The 15,898-nt window shown below is 42.6% G+C and overlaps 3 protein-coding genes across 8 annotated transcripts in view; 2 read left to right on the top strand and 1 right to left on the bottom strand.

Annotated features, from left to right (window-relative positions):
• The window catches only part of LOC136430181 (cilia- and flagella-associated protein 47-like), a 40,328-nt gene extending 29,328 nt beyond the window's left edge, over positions 1-11,000 (top strand). For 4 of the 6 annotated variants that reach the window (XM_066421008.1, XM_066420754.1, XM_066420919.1 and 1 more), the window contains 17 exons: positions 373-491; positions 935-1,141; positions 1,530-1,618; positions 2,051-2,154; positions 2,439-2,474; positions 2,986-3,161; positions 3,568-3,675; positions 4,086-4,197; positions 4,467-4,571; positions 4,691-4,847; positions 5,302-5,319; positions 6,083-6,353; positions 6,635-6,906; positions 7,310-7,481; positions 7,800-7,961; positions 8,388-8,556; positions 9,834-11,000. In XM_066421008.1, the coding sequence (XP_066277105.1) occupies positions 373-491; positions 935-1,141; positions 1,530-1,618; positions 2,051-2,154; positions 2,439-2,474; positions 2,986-3,161; positions 3,568-3,675; positions 4,086-4,197; positions 4,467-4,571; positions 4,691-4,847; positions 5,302-5,319; positions 6,083-6,353; positions 6,635-6,906; positions 7,310-7,481; positions 7,800-7,961; positions 8,388-8,556; positions 9,834-10,040 (2,484 nt within the window). In that variant the 3' untranslated portion in view covers positions 10,041-11,000. The remainder of the gene's footprint in view (positions 1-372; positions 492-934; positions 1,142-1,529; positions 1,619-2,050; positions 2,155-2,438; positions 2,475-2,985; positions 3,162-3,567; positions 3,676-4,085; positions 4,198-4,466; positions 4,572-4,690; positions 4,848-5,301; positions 5,320-6,082; positions 6,354-6,634; positions 6,907-7,309; positions 7,482-7,799; positions 7,962-8,387; positions 8,557-9,833) is intronic. The other 2 variants (XM_066420833.1, XM_066420665.1) reach the window with 2 other exon arrangements.
• Positions 11,001-11,132: 132 nt separating this feature from the next.
• LOC136432284 (kelch-like protein 11) lies at positions 11,133-14,853 on the bottom strand. The gene is made up of 3 exons (XM_066423490.1): positions 14,645-14,853; positions 13,599-13,790; positions 11,133-13,195 (listed from the first exon to the last, which is right to left on the bottom strand). The coding sequence occupies exons 1-3, from the start codon at positions 14,834-14,836 to the stop codon at positions 11,690-11,692; spliced, it is 1,890 nt and encodes a 629-aa protein (XP_066279587.1). The 5' UTR covers positions 14,837-14,853; the 3' UTR covers positions 11,133-11,689.
• Positions 14,854-15,128: 275 nt separating this feature from the next.
• Positions 15,129-15,898, top strand: part of LOC136426835 (brefeldin A-inhibited guanine nucleotide-exchange protein 3-like) — a 30,144-nt gene continuing 29,374 nt past the window's right edge. The window contains exon 1 of the mRNA XM_066415590.1: positions 15,129-15,242. Within this exon, the coding sequence (XP_066271687.1) occupies positions 15,158-15,242 (85 nt within the window). The 5' untranslated portion in view covers positions 15,129-15,157. The remainder of the gene's footprint in view (positions 15,243-15,898) is intronic.

Below are 15,898 nucleotides of genomic sequence, written 5' to 3'. Positions count from 1 at the left end.
TTGACTCTAAAAGCTTCAATGATATTGCATTCAATTTGGTGTTGGGAATTTACATTTCTTTTAGTGTTGGATGTGATTTCAAATTATTCTTTTAGTTTTCTTGAGTGACAGTAAGAGACACAGAGAGACTCGCTCATTTTTCTACACACTGTAAATTATTGAATGTTAGTGGTTAAGTTTTGTGTTCACCACAAAGTCATCACAACAAAAAAATATATGTGCTCTGTCTTACTACTGTACTGCTGTATTGTTTTAACCGTAAAGTTTTAAAAAACACTGCAAACTCCTACCACAATAGTAGGTCCCCCTTGAACGTAGAATGACTTACAGTACTTTTGCTCCATATCTTAAACTCTACTTCCTCACCTACAGGGAAGACTGTTGTTAAGGAACCATGAAGATGGCACAGAGCACATCTTTAACCTGAAGGGGCTGGGACAGAAGCCTCTGGCTCTGGACCACATACTTGTGCCATGCAGGGCAAGGGAAAAGTAAGTTATTTAGTTCTTTGTTTGTTTGTTTGTTTGTTTGTTAAGGATAGCTGCTACTGAGTATGAGCCCAGTCACATTCGTTGTATGCTAGGTTTATTACAGCAAATTGTAGGCATTATTTGGACAGTTTCAGATGTTTCATACAAAATTCAGCTGTCTTAAAGATTGTCATAGATCCTTGACAATGGCCGGTTCTGTCTTAGCGTTGCTGAAAGTCCTACGACAAATAAAAACAACATGGATGTGACTGCACGTTGAAAGTATGGTCAAGCCCAATTCTATATTTGATAAAGGCCTGTTGATTCCTAACACACTTAAGCTGTACAGAACTCCTGTGTTACATTTGTATGTGATATGGCAGTGTGCCTGAGGTATGAGTATGAGGTTCATCTTCAGAGCTGATACTTGAACTCTTGTACTAATCTTGTACATGTATTTCCAGGGTGACCAAAGTGGTGCAGGTTCCCAACGTGTCCAACAGGAAACTCATCTACCAGGTCTCCTCCAGCCTGTCCTGTGTGTCGGGTGCGCCCACGGTTACCGTGTTGCCGGGGCAGACCGCGCCCTATAGGGTGTCAATCATCCCCTGGCAGAGGGGTACCTTCAGCGGAGTCATCACCTTCGTGGCTGGAGATGCACAGAAACCACGGTACGACAACTCGGTTGAAGCTCTGTACTGATATCTGATGAAGTACTGCTCACTTTACTCTCGTAATTGCACCGGATGTCTTGAGATCTCACATTAAAAATAGATGAACTGTTCTGAGAGGTCTCTTAATGCAGTATCTACAGAAAGTGTTCAAAACATTCTTTAAAAAGCCTTGATGACTGTTTTTTGTGGTGGTCTTGCAGTGCCTGGCGCGCGGTCTTATAATCATAACAGTTGACCGTACATTTTCAAAGACAAGCTTCCCAACCTGGTACATTGAGAAAATTGAGGACTACTTGGATGACACTTGTTGGACAATGTTCATACTTCCATACACAATGCTGCTGTTTGAGGTTAACGTTTAAACTCAATCTTTCTCCATCCACAGGGAGGAGGACTCCAGTAGTGATGAGGATGATGAACTGCCCACCTCCCCCTTCACACCCAGCTCAAGGCTGTCATCATTTGCAGGAGATGGTAGGCACTGTCTTTCGTTAATTTTGAAAACAAACACTCCGAAAAAACAATCCCATTAGCAATACATTCAGGGCTGTCTCCAGGACCCGTCCCTCTGTCCTGGGACAGAAATTTGCATGTTGGGACGGAAAAAAAAATTCCTCCCATCTGTCGAAAAGATCTGAACCTCATGACATTAAATTAATGAAAATGTATTTTTGTAAGTTTAAGATGACAGATTTAACAATGAAAATGAAGAAAAATAGGCTCCCAAACAATGAATGGGACAGAAGAAAAATTAAAGCTGGAGACAGCCCTGAATACATAGTGGATATACTGTCTTGCAGAAATAATAGAATATCTCATAATATGTATCTAGAAATGATGTGTGTATTGTAAATAATAGAACTGATGATTTAAAAAAATGTTAAATTTTCCTTGGCTATATTCCAGCCGATGGAGACTTCCCAGGTGGTTACCGGGTGTGGTACTCCCTGGAGATCCAGGCCAGCCCACCTGAGCCAGAGAAACGTCTTCAGATCACCTGTTCAGCGCAGGTAACACACCTGTTGTCAGCATCTCTTGTGTGATTGCAAACTTACTTTTTTACTCATTCTTATACATGTAGGTTTGCAATTTCTAATATAACCAAATCTGTAACAATAAAGTGTATAACTTTGCTGCAAAGTAACACATAATCTAACTTTGACCTATATATTTCTAATATACAAAATTAGTGGATTTTGCATCTAAGACTACCTTTTTAATGCTGTTGTGATGTCTTTGTGTTATTGTGTGTTTAATATTTCTAACAAACTTATGATATCTGTTGTCCTCAAAGCTGTTGGATTATGTGAGAGAAGGGGGCGTCCCAAAGGTAAAGAAACAAAACAAAGTTGTGCACACTGTCAGATGGCATAAAGAGACATGCATGCACTTTTAGATTATATCAAAGCACATTATGCACTTAATCTTTAGTTTGCACTGCTACAGTATGTCACTATGGGCAAAGAGACATCAATAATTGTCTCATAGTCTGTATAACTGGTGTAGGGTGTATACAATTGCATGCATCATATTTTGCACCATTGTATGCATGTTGCATGGTAGCACACACAAATTACTGGGTTAAGGTTTAACCCTTTCTATCCCAAGTGCTGGTAGACAGGTATAGAACACAATTATGACTTTTATCAGTCATGGGATAGGGAAGGTTAAAGCTGATGGTGTTGCAGCACTTATTTTTTTAGTTCCGTAAAGTAGAATGTTCACTTAATTAGAAATCGTAGGTTGTTAGTAATGTTATAAGATGAGCTTACAGCTTGTTACGCTTCAGTTTTATGTTTAATCTTGAAATAACAAATGAATGTTTTCCTTCCCTTCACCAGTCTGCTGCAATGATGGAGGTTCCCATCCAAAACCCCACGGACAAGGAGCTGACCCTGTCCGTCACGATCGAGGGGGCGGGGCTTAGCGGTGAGCCCAAGGTCACCCTGACCCCTGGGGAGGAGAAGTGGTACCAGCTGCTGTTTGCACCAACCGTGGTGGGGAAGACAAGAGGAAGGTGAGTCGTCGCTGCTGTCAATCAAAACACCTCTGCAATGATTTTCAGTTGTATAAAAATGTCATTAGCTTTACTGACATACTTTAATGCATGTAAGATTGGATGCTTTCTGAAAAATAGTCTTTATGGTAAACTTTGATGAACTTGAATTTTTTTCTTTGCAAATTGTATTTTTCTGTTTCATCTGTTTCTGTGTTGTATCCAGTATACATGTTAGCATACTTCAGCATAACACACCAGCTTTGCAGGCATGGCAGTACAGCAGCAGCTGGTTATAGTACACTAAAGGACCTGTCACACCTAACATTTACACACATCTACATTTGTACATGTAGCTGCAATGAATTACTGTAAACAGTTACTTTGTAAGAGAATCTTCTAAAACATAGTCTTTCATACCCAACAGCTTGATCTTCTATGGGGATACTGTGGGAGAGTTCTGGTATGACCTTGACCTTGTGGCAAATACACCTGCTCCAAAAGTCCTGCCACAGATGGAATGTGAGCTTGGAAGGTAAGAAAATGATTCTCTCTCTTAATGCTTCCTTGAATGTAAACTTATCCATATATAAGAATTGGGGAAATACAAAATTATAATCAATGTAATAAGACCCTAGGTATAAACCAGCAAGGGGTAAAGAAAATGTAGTCTACAAGTTACTTGGATCCCAATGATCAGGTGGGGCAAACATATATGAGAATTGAAATATATTTTTCATGTCAGTAACTTTAACAGTCAGGCAAAGTAGAAAATGAAAAGTAGTAATCGTGTAACAGTAAAAGCTGGAAATCAGACAATGATTAGTATATCCAGGCATTACTGTCTTGATGTGTAGAATTTTGGAAGCCACCGACATGTTCCCATATCTTTGTGAGTCTTACATGTAGATTATTTCTTAATCTGTGTTTTCTTAATCCCGTTAGGTGGACTCGTCAGTTCATCCGTCTGTACAACCCGACAGACGAGCCCATTGAGCTGGAGCCACAGAACAACAACCCCAACAACTTCAGTCTGGAGGTGGACCCTGCCAAACCTGTAAGTCCAAACAACTGTTACTGTTGCAGAGACTTAACTTTCATCAAGAAGGCTAACATATGCTCCAGGAAAAAATAGAGATATCAAAATAGCAATCAAAAATAGACATGCTCAGAGCGTTATGTGTAGATTGTACTGCTTTCAGCCCTTATGATGTAGCTGTTTTTTTCTGTCCTAATGTTGACTTTGAATTTCAGTAATACATATGTCCCTAGCCTTTGGTAATGGCCGTTGATATATTGTAACATATCGTTGCTTTTCCCCACCAGGTCATTCTGCAGCCCAGGTCCAGCCTCATGGTGCCGCTGCAGTTCCTGCCATCAGCACTAGGGAGCGCTAATCACACAGCTGAGATCACCTTCTGTACTGAACAGGTGGGCAATTTCTTGAAGGTCTATAGTGTGAATCCTATGCATGAAGTTTATCCTATGGGAGAATAGTGCACTGTAAACCAAAATTACATCAACATAACATTTTGTATTTCATCCTTTAGCTGGGAGACTGGGTGTACCTGGCCTCAGGTACGGGGATCCTGCCCCAGCCCCTGGACCCAGTCATGGTCAGCTCAGAGTTCCAGTCCAACACATCTCTCATCATCCCCTTCCGCAACCCGTTCGACGAACCCGTGATCGTGGACGTCATTCTGACAGGTAAGCTATATCTTCACATCCAATGGAAAAACAGCTTCTTTTTGTATATACAGTCAGTAGAGGTTGCAGATTTTTCAGCAAATTGAAGTTGGTAGCCTCAAAAGCCAAGAAGAAGATACAATCAAACCTGGTTGGCTAACCCCCTGTCGTAGGTAACCACCTCCAGTCACAAGCCACATCAAAACAGTCCTGTCCAATTTTACATAGTCAACCCCACTGTGTCCTGAGCAACCACCTGTCCCCAGCAACCACTTTCCTTCATGGTTGTTGAATCCAGGTTTGACTGTATGATATATCAACAAGCAACTCTAAAAGTATCCACTTTTCTCTCATATGTAGTTAATGATGAGTGAGAGTAAGAAGTCAATGCACTGTGATATTGCAGATGATGTTTTTCAATGATTTTTGTCTTCCCAACTCTGCATGCATCTGCCTGTACCTACAAACCTGTCAGGTTATGATCAGGAGAAAGGTATGAACAGTGATAAAAAAAGTGGTGTTCACACTTCATCAGTTCTGCAGTTCAAACATAGACATGAGCAGATTCACCTGTTTTGTTGAGTTTTTAATGAATTTTCATCATTGATTTGTTTTTTATCTAATATCTTTTTTTTTCATATTGACTAGAACATCTGTTAAATCCAAGATTCAAAACAGCATTGGTGCATTTGTCAATTGTGCTATTTGCTGTTCAGACAGTTTTATCTCACTGTGTTTGCTACATGTCATCTGTTTTTAGACTGTTCTGTATTCTTACTATGTTGGCACTTTCAGGAAAGATTAGACTTTTCTCAGAATCTGATACACCTTCAGAGCTCATACCAGTTCAATCAGCATAGACTTGTTTCTCGGATTCATCATTTTTGTTGGAATTCAATATTTGTTCCTAGATGAGAAGTAGGTCTTTCTTTGACAAGGCAGAGTCACATATTCGTAAGGTCACATGACAGAGGAAGTGGGTCATTCTTTCTGATAAAGGAGTGTCTACATGGGGGTCCCGGAAACACTTTACTCTGAATTCAGAAGTACCAGGAAGGAAGGCAATACGCAAAATTTTGTCGCCTCACTACGAATTACGTGAATAAGACGGCTTTCCCTAAGAATTATGGGAAATAAAAATAGGCTGCCTACTCCTTAGGGAAAAGAGCATGCAGACCCTCATAAAGGCTGCATTGGCATATCAGACTTTAAATCATTGTTCAAAGTTAACCTTCTCATCGTCATTTCTTCTGCAGACCAGAAGCAGTTCCTCCACAAGATCAGTGAGTCAGTCATCAAACAGTCCATCACAACAGAGTCTGCCTTCTGTCTCCTCCTCAAACACCCTCACAACATCCACCTGGCTCCCAGGGCGACCCTCGACCTCCCACTGACCTTTGCCCCCAACCGTATGGAGCTGCACGAGGCGGTGTGCGTGGTGTCGGTGAGGAGGGAGGACGGACAGAGCTGGAAGTTTGGGCAACAGGCCATGAAGATCGAGACTCTGGACGGGGAAAGTGGGGAAAGGTCGGTGAAAATTATGTCAGAACAGATAAACAAGATATCAAAACTGAATGTCCTCCTGCAGTACCATGGAAAGCTGCCTGGGAGCCCAGAATCTAACTATTTATTAATATGTCAACACCTTCCTACATACTAAATATCATAAAGATACATCCTCCATTTCTTAAACTATGCTGTTTACAAATTTAACATATATACACACTGACACAAAAAAATAACCTTCTTGTGGAATTTTTCCCATTCATAGCATTAAATATTAATCCAGTTTTTTGTTTTCCCACTAGAAGTGCGAGTAGAACCAGCAGCGGAGGTCTGCGGGACGTTCGCTGGATCTACCCCATCCACGGCGTCCCCGAGTCCCACCCTGTCAAGGACGCGGCACGGGCAGCCACCGTGGAGTGTCAGGCCAGGAACAGGGTAGAGGAGAGGTTAGAGGTCACCCTGATGGGGGCGGCTCCCAGCTCGGCGGGCGGATACCCCAACCCAATGAAGACCAGAGCCATCACTCCCATAGATGCACAACGACCAAGCACAGATGGAGTCATTGTTGGAGAAGGTAACCTATTATCTCTTGTTCCTTGTCATTTCCTTGCAGTTTAGTCTACTCAGATTCAGATGCATCCTTTTTGCCTATGTTATTTCCTACAAATTCTGAGTTGAAGACAAAGTGCAGATGGTTGTTACCAAGTATATATAGCCTCTATCGGGCAATATTGCAAAGTTATTTTCTGTGTATCTGCTTTACTTCTAAACTGTATGACAGTCTAGCTGCTCCTCATTTCAGTTGCATGAACAGTGTGTGTCTCCACCTAGATTGGTCATATTTTACTGAATGCATGTATAGATACCAGCCTTTGTCACACAAAACAATTTTTCAAAGAATATGCAGAACTAACTATGCACCATACACATAATACTATGTACTTTGCACAAACTAAACAAAAGCCTCTGTTTCCTAGGCAACACAGTGGCGGAAGAGTTTTCGTACGAGATAGAGTATGACTCGGAGGATGCACAGAGCCTGCTGGAACACTCCCTGGGTCTGAGCCTGGTCAGGAAACAGCGCGACAGGGTCAGCGGGGTCGTGGTGCTTGTCTTCAACCTCATCTTCGCTCCCGCTAAGCCTTTGAGGTAGGAGAAGCTTAAGCCGTAGCCAACATGGCTCTGTCCTTGGTGCTGAATGGTAAACGAATAACCATAATCCTGGCAGTTGATGTAAAAAGGACCTAAGGACTGCATTCATTCATCAATCTATTCTCTAATCACTTCATCAATCCATCCAATCATTGTATTTTGTCTTATGATTGGATGAATTTAACTCCATGCAGAAAAAAGCATCAGTTTTTAACCTTCTCCCTGCTGCCTAACTCTGAACCAATAGAGAATAGGGGGCCAAAAAGCTACTTAAGTGCGCTAAAGGTTAAGATCCTTTTTCTTTTCTTTTTTCAGACACAATGTGGAGCTACTGGTGAGGTCTGCTACTGGAGGGGTGTGGAGATTTCCTATCAGGCTGTGCGCCACTGAGCCCACCCCCGATGACATCATCACCATCGAATCTGTGGGTCTGAATAAGGAGTCTGCTGTCGCCTTCAGGCTGACCAGCCAACAGAGGTATGGACATGTCTTGTCTGTGCATTTCTTAATCTTCTCCCTACTGCCTTACTCTGTAATCAATAGGCAATTGGGTGCCAAACGGCTACTTTAGAGGTTAAAGGTTAAAGATTTTATGAAAAGTAGAAGTTTAAGTCAAGATAAGATATTAATTCAATGCGACACTGTAAATTCATTTGCTTCCACGGTGGTACTATTTTAGTAGGAGAGAAAGGGGGCATTTTGCTGTGTTTTACGTTTGCAGTTGAAACAATTCTATGATACACAAATACATGTACATTGGAAACACATATTTGCGGTGGAGATGTCACCACAAATATGAAACCACCACAAAAGGTTTAAAATGTACTGTATTTTGATCAACAAACCGCTGCAAAAATGTCAAGATGTACAGTATCTTGATCCACATTTTTTCCCCTTTCCCAGCCATCCTGTTGCCTTCCATGCATACTTTGTTGCGGGGAGCGACCCGGAGTTCCACGTGTCTCCTCAGACCGGTGAACTGCTCCCGTTGGGAACGAATGGCACCCAGATCGGCATCTCTTTCACACCATGCATCTACGGCAAGCAGTACAATGCCAAACTGGTCATACAGGTAAGTACATGTACATATCTTGGTAAAGATATTACCGCTTCATCACTCAAGAAAGTTTGGGACAAATCTAGATCTTCAGCATTCCTCAGGTTGACTGTCCAAATGAATTATGACCACCCCACCCAGTGTTTCCGCCAGACCGCGACTGAGAGGCCGTCCACTTGGGGAGGGTCGTACCGCGAAAATTAATTGACCGTACCGCGAAAATAAATTGACCAGGAAAAGCAACTGAAAGTTGTGATCAGAAAAGACTTTGTTAATTTTTCAAAATCAATTTATTACGAAGGTCGCTATAATACTGCTTCAATCGTCACAAAATGCGATCTATATTGACCAGAAAGGCCGGAAGTGTAAAGGGGTTTTCCCTCCCTGTGGTCACGTGACATCTTGCCGTCAACCAATCAGAGCACAGGTTTTATGACGCCGACCAATCAGCGCTTAGAACCTTGCATATCAATGAGCTTAAAAACATGGCGGACGGCCCGGGACTTGAGCGGGCGTCATGACTTATGTGAATTCATAGCGAAAATACAGTTTATCTACGGTACATATGGAGAATTTTCACGGAAAAACATTCAAAGGAATATATATTGTGTCGAATACGGTCAGAAATGATGGCGAATCGCGGCAAATCACGACGTAGAGGCTGAAATGCACGGGCGAAATTCTTGTTTTGTTTACGTTTTTCCTTGTTTTCTTCGATGACTTTCTTCGATTGAGTCTTGAAAAAACGGTTTTTTAATGAGATCACCGTATGCCAAAGGCACCGACATCGATTCTTCGCAAGCTTAACAATAGCAACAAACAAAAGAGTGTGAATGTCCAACGATATAGAGCGTCCCCACGCCCGCAGTAACAAAGAAAAACAAAGAAATTATGCCGACCTCTCGTATTTTTTTCCCGATTTCTCTGCATTTAGTTCGTCTTTTTTTTTAAGAGGACGGCCTATGCCTGAGTTCAGGCCGTCCAAAGCGACATAAGGCCGTCATTTGACGGGAAGACGCCCCTCTGGCGGAAACACTGACCCCACCTAACCCCTTGGTCATGCTTTCAAAGTTCAAAGAAAAACATCTTGGAAACCCTACATTACAGCTTGCAGGTAGAATGAAGTTTTACAATGTTATTTGATAGAGTCCATGGTTCCCTCTATTTATGGTGTCTATAGATATAGGAATGTATGGCTTTTAGAATTTGTAGTGGATTGCAATTTCTAAATGTCTTTCCAAATTGGAGGCAAGTTAATGTTTAATGAGTTTAACACCTTCTTCTATCCCCAGACCCATGACATGCAGTGGACCTACAACATCCGCGGCATGCCCCAGGTCTACAAACCCCCCGTGGGTCGCTCGTCCAGCCCCATCGCTGGCCCCCACCCCAAACCCAACCTCTTTGGACCCAAACGCAACTTCCTGAAGGAGAACATGCAACTGGTCACCACTGGAGTCTCCTCGCCAATCAAAGGGACATCCATTCTGCTGAAGTAATTGTGATTGACGCCATCAAAACTACAATAGTGCCCTCTGGTGAAGAGTGTGTATGGGGGTGGGGAGTAATTCCAATGTAGAATTGAACTAGTAAAACTACTATGCAAGTGAATAATGTTTTGTTTCAACCAGTTTCGACATGTGAAATATCTTTCCGTCCGTAAGAAAGCCACAATGTCAGTTAATTGATGAAGTTTAAGATTTTCAAGCTGCTAAAGTCTATAATACATATAGTACTATGTGGTATATAGTATTAGGTGTTCTTACATGTATATGGTGATACCTTTTTGTGTGCCTAAAACCTGTACACTTTGTACATACTCTTGTAACAGTGAAACACCCTCTAGGAACTGCCAAAAATTACCTACTTGCCTTGCTGCTCAGTACTTGATTGTGGTTATGAAAGACCGGCTGTCATAGCTTCTCAAAGTCGTTTAAGGAGTTTTGTTAAGGGGAAGGAATTCTAACATGTTTCTTCAAGAAAGTGATAAGGAATACTAAACATGACACTATAACACCTCAGAAGCAGTTGCCAAACAAATGTTGAATAAAGAGGTCGTGACACATTTGTAATTTGTAAAAATGAAAATGGAGGTTATGTAGTCACTTGTTCACCTTGTAAATACTTGTGTTGAATTTCAGCTTTTACTGGGATGTTACAAGAAAGAAAATATGCGGTTAATAGATACAAATCCAAGCAAGTTAAGGGTATAAAGATGAAATAGCTTGTGAATAGAACTGTCTATTTTGAGTGTGGGAATGACTATGCAGATAGAGGTTGTTGTTCATTTAAACAGGGAGAATTCTATGTTGTACATGTAAATGATGTTAATGTAGTGCTTTAAGATCAGATATGGTTTTTCTTCTGTATATACTGTGTGTTGAAGTCTGCACTTCTCGTGGATTGGACAAGTCACTGTGCCTTATCAACATTCTGAATACATGATTTTATTACCTAAAGATGTCTGGTGGTGTTTTAGTATGTCTTGGTTCAAATTGTGCATGCATTGTAAATAGGGTACAACAAACCTAACCGCAAAAACTAACTTGTCCCTACATCATTTCGAAAGTAATCACACACGCACACAAACATTTTTGAGATCCAAAAGCTCTTTTATCTCATGTGGCAACAAATTCGGAAATTATTGATATGACCATGCCTATTATTTCTTTAAATCGATGTTTATGTCTTGCCTGAAAAAGGCTGCATACTGCTACCATAATTGTTTCTGTTGTACAAAAAAAAAGGAAATCAACTATTCCATTGTAAAACCCTTGTTTCACTTTCACCAACAGGCTACAAAGATGTTTGTAATGTTTTGTATGTTTTTGTGACACCTTGGAGTTCCCTGAAGACTAATGAAAAATATCGCAGTGGCAGACTTCAAATACATTATCTTACCATAGCCAAAACCAATAGACGAATTTGAACCACACAAACTGGTTTCGTCTCAGAGGGGATTTTGCTCACAAACTGTCCGTCATCAAGGACGTCCGTAAGAAATAGTTCGAATGACATCACCCGAACCCGACTGTTGTCACAGAACTCTGCGTCTCGCATTTTTTGCGGGTGTGCGTGATGACATTGACAGTTTGTGAGTAAAATCCTCCCTGTGACGCAACCAGTTTGTTTGGTTCAAATTTGTCTATTAAAGCAATGACACTGACATTGTCACATCTTTGGCAAAGGCTCTTAGGTGCTTCTGAGGAATGTCGAGATGACACGCTGAAGAAGTCGGTGTAGGTCTGACTGAAGACACTCCCGTTGTTGTATACGTGCGCTCGAGATGGAGGAGCTTATCCTCCAAAGTCAGCATCTGTCCACAGTAGTGGGTCTCACTGGGTACACCAGTGTTTTCATTGTCCAGAGTGCAGCATATGAAAATGTTTCCATTGTGGACGGGTGTGTAGAGCGAAATGTTCCGTTGCAGGAAAATACCTTGACTATTTCCCGGCCAGTCGATGGTCACTGCAGTCCACTGGTTGGCGGCGATGTCGTAGTACTGGTAGAATCCGTCACTGGCTGACTCATCGTCCACTAGACCAAGAAAGTGAATCTTGCTGTCCCTGAGAAAGGACACCAAGATCTGATTCTCGTCGTCCATTCCCCTGCTCATCGAAACTGGGCATGTAGCCGACACTTTGCCCCAGACATTTGTTTTCACGTTGTAGTAGGGTAGCTGGCCGTTGCCAGCTATGTTTGTACCGTTTTGGTCCTTCCCGAAAGTTAAATAGATGTGGTCGTTTGTGGCAACTGCCTCCACGTCACTGCAGACTTTGGTCATGGATGAGATGTAAGACCAGGTGTGATTGGCCTCATTGTACCGCTCTACCGTTGTCACGGGCACCTCGCCGATGGAGCCACCCAAGAATATCCTCTCGCTCTTCCCACCGATGGCGTACAAGCAACCGTTGCATGGCACCAGAGCGAAGTTCGCTCTCTTGGCGCTCATATTACGTACCCTGGTCCAGGAGTTCTCCACAACAGAGTAGCAGGAAACGAAAGAAGTCACGCGATTCTCGGGCCACAGCCGTCCCCCGGCCACATAGACCTTCCCGTTCAATGCCGCTATTGCGTTAAACGTGACGGCGTAGTTAAGGGGACAGAGCTGGCACCACGTGTCCTGTCGGGGTAGATAACACAGCATCTCCGTCGTCCCCTCCTCGTTGCCTGGCGACCTGCTCACCCCGCCCGTTACCATGACGACTTCCTCCATCTTTCCAGACCTTGCATTCAACTGTTGGGACGATTCTTCCTCAGAGGAAGACGTCTGCTTAGCGATGTACTTCTGACACTCCTCACTTTCCGTGACCAACTCTTCTGTCTTCACATATTCTTCCAGGTATCGTTTAGGAATGTCTGTGACGCGAATGTGTGCAAAGAGGGATGGGAAATGATCCTTTCTTTCCGGCAAATCGCGTTTGGTCCACGAGACGAGGAAACCAAACAGTTCCTCCTCCTTTGCCACTTGCAATAGGTCGTCAGCTAAGAGCTCTTGTACGCTGTGGAGAGGGATGTCGAGAGTTTCTTCCCATTTGATGACAGTGTGGACGTTCTTGCGGATGGTCTCGTTGGCAGCTTTGAGGAGATTGTCGGCCTTGTACACCTCAGCCAACGCCTTCATGGCCAGACAGTTGGACACATCCAGCTGTTCCTGTGGAGAAAGAAAATTAGTGAACAAAAACAATCAGTTACAAAGCCATGTTCAGAACAGAAGATACAAAAAACAGATGTTCCAAGGAAAGCTGCTGGCGGCTCACCTTTAGGATTGCAACACCTACACACAAACCAAATATCATCACAATCCAAGCACAGTAACTACATCAAAGCCTTGTCAACAAGTAAACATACACACAGCCAATTACTAGCACTTCCTAAGAATGCCAGTCATCAGTACAGCACATATTGCAGTTACAAACTGTTGTGTAGGCCAGGAGTCAAGCCTCAAGTAGGATTCCTTAAAAAATTTACTTAAACAATGTCTGGGTCATAATACAGGGACAATTCAGTCATGGCTACAGACAGGATGTCATGTACAGGGGAGATTCATTACTGACCAGGAGGTACTGGATGCACAGCTCCTTGACCTCTGCCATGAGTAGATGGTCTGCCGTCTTCAGTAGTTCCTCGACCATGTCCTCCTGTACCCTCAGCGAGCCCGAGTACATGTATGCCAGCAGCTCCTCCATGACCTCCGCAGAGGTGAAGTTCAAGGTCGCCGTCCCGCTCTGCTGTTCCATCATGTTGGTCTGAATGGTAAAAAAAGGTAATACATGTACCATAATAGTATTAGTTTGAATACATTTTTCCTCACACAATACCACAGTGTGCCTGCTTGGCCCAGTCGTGTTTTCTCCCACACAACAGTTGAGATGTTCCAGGCTAGACTGGAGGCCTGCCCACCCTAGCCCGGGGCCTCCCCCCCCCCCTACTTTGTCCCTTGTTGATGGGGTTATCTGGGGTCATGTACCTGACCAGGAATAGACTGATCCTGACTGTCCATCATTATCATCAGTTCAACCAATGAGAGAATGAAGAAGTGGTTCGTCCAATGAGAGAGACCATCCAATATTTGCAATATGTTTTATTTTCCATCTCTACATTTTGACGGAGGTGGGTGCCACTATGGGACCGGTCTATTTGAAGAGCACAAGTGTAAAGTCTCCAAGCAGATGTTTGGAGGAAAGATAACATTTATTCCGCCTGTCCTGTTTATATTGAGGAAAATTGTGTATTAGCAAAAACAAAGCAATGGGAAAACAACAATATTATACATTAGCTTGTATCTTCAATTCGGAAGGAGGCAGCTAGGGGGATTGTTACAAACCATAGTAAAGAACCGTTGAAAAATCCTAATTCCAGATCTAGAGCTCCCAAATAAATGTATGAAAAAATGAAGCTCCCAAATACAGTATGTTGTGAGTTGTTACTTTGGATGAGAACCAATTTTCTACTTAACTGGATCCGGAAATATCTTTGTTTATCATCATAACTGGGTGAACTACTTCAGCAATCAACCGCACCCCCAATCGACAAAATAACACACTGCGAAGTTGGCTACCATATGCCATACCGGATATTTGAGCCACGCCAAAAACTATACCTGAAAAAGTGTGTCGAAATACGGGCTGCAGGCGGCCAGCACATTGCGATGGACACGGAATTCCTTTCCCTTGGACTTCAGCGTGAAGTCTGTGTATTTGTCTTCTTCTCTCTGCTTGCTAATTCGCTGTAAAAGTTCGAATTGGTGCCGAACCCACGCCCTCCGTCCGCCAAGTTGTTGAGCGGCCGCCATCTTGGTAAAAAGTGAAAGTATGTCATAGGTCACGACGCGTGTGCAGTCTGGAGCAGTGAAATTTCAGCGGGGGAGGAGCTGCCTGAAGTCTCGAGTTCCAGCCCTTTTTCTCACCCATTCCGCTCAGGAAAATACTTAAGGATATTCGGTTCAGTAAGCAAGAAAGGCCGCTGACATTTAAATGTCACGATCGCTCTAGGTAGCGCCCAGAAATGAAGAGATTCGACAAAAAGACGGTAGACTGAAATCGACGGCAAATTTGTCAACATTACTCCGTTGTTGGTGCCATATGGTAGTGTGTGTCTTGCAGCGTGAGTCACAATGGAAGACGTCTTAACGCAGATCTCAAGAGACGCCTCAAGTGCCAAGCACAAGGCGGTTAGAGATGCTTGCGTGGCAGCCAGCGGTGGGTACAATCTTTTGTTGTTACGTAACGGGGTTTACACTAATCGGGCTCCGCCCCCCTCCCCCTTAAAACTTGTCAGGCGGGTTTTGTTTCCATCTAACAGGTGTTTGGCGCACAGGTGCAGCGTACGTATACGAAACAACAAGAGAAAATCTTATATAATTTTTTTCAAATAGTGTACGTCAACGACGTGTAAAATGAGATTGTAAACATAGAAGAAGAAAACCAAACTCTCTCCTCACACTTCTTAGGAATGCCTTTAGCTTTTCCAAGAAAGTGGGAAGTCAAAACAGTAGAGTTTAACTGTAGGTTGGTTCTTTTCCGTCGTTGCTCTAAAGTTCTGTCGTTTAATTACAGATATTTTATTAAGTTTCCCTCATGTTAATCTATAGGCAACTGTTTTCCTTGTTTGGAATAAAATATAACATCTTTAATACTCGAAGAAAAAATTATGCATGGGCCTCTTTTAACATATAATGATAAAAAATGTTTTTCCCAACACGTTTGTACATTTAAAAGTGTTTATGCAACTGTTGTTGTGGTTAACTGTAGTGCATGTTTAGGCTAGGGACTTACAATGGGACCTGTGTTAACATACATCCCACGGAGTCAAACAACACATTTACCCTTCAAGATCAAGGTACTTAAAGCAAACA

The sequence above is a fragment of the Branchiostoma lanceolatum genome, chromosome 1 (genome assembly GCF_035083965.1).
Source record: "Branchiostoma lanceolatum isolate klBraLanc5 chromosome 1, klBraLanc5.hap2, whole genome shotgun sequence".
Lineage (NCBI taxonomy): Eukaryota > Metazoa > Chordata > Leptocardii > Amphioxiformes > Branchiostomatidae > Branchiostoma > Branchiostoma lanceolatum.
This window is presented reverse-complemented; position numbering and strand designations above follow the sequence as displayed.

Bases quoted from the DNA above. Each gene is read 5' to 3' on its own strand.
- LOC136432284 (XM_066423490.1), bottom strand. From the start codon at position 14,836: ATGGCGGCCGCTCAACAACTTGGCGGACGGAGGGCGTGGGTTCGGCAC. The intron at 13,791-14,644 runs GTATAGTTTTTG...TTTACCATTCAG, and splicing joins ATTTCGACACACTTTTTCAG to ACCAACATGATGGAACAGCA. The intron at 13,196-13,598 runs GTCAGTAATGAA...CTTTCTCCACAG, and splicing joins TGTGCATCCAGTACCTCCTG to GAACAGCTGGATGTGTCCAA.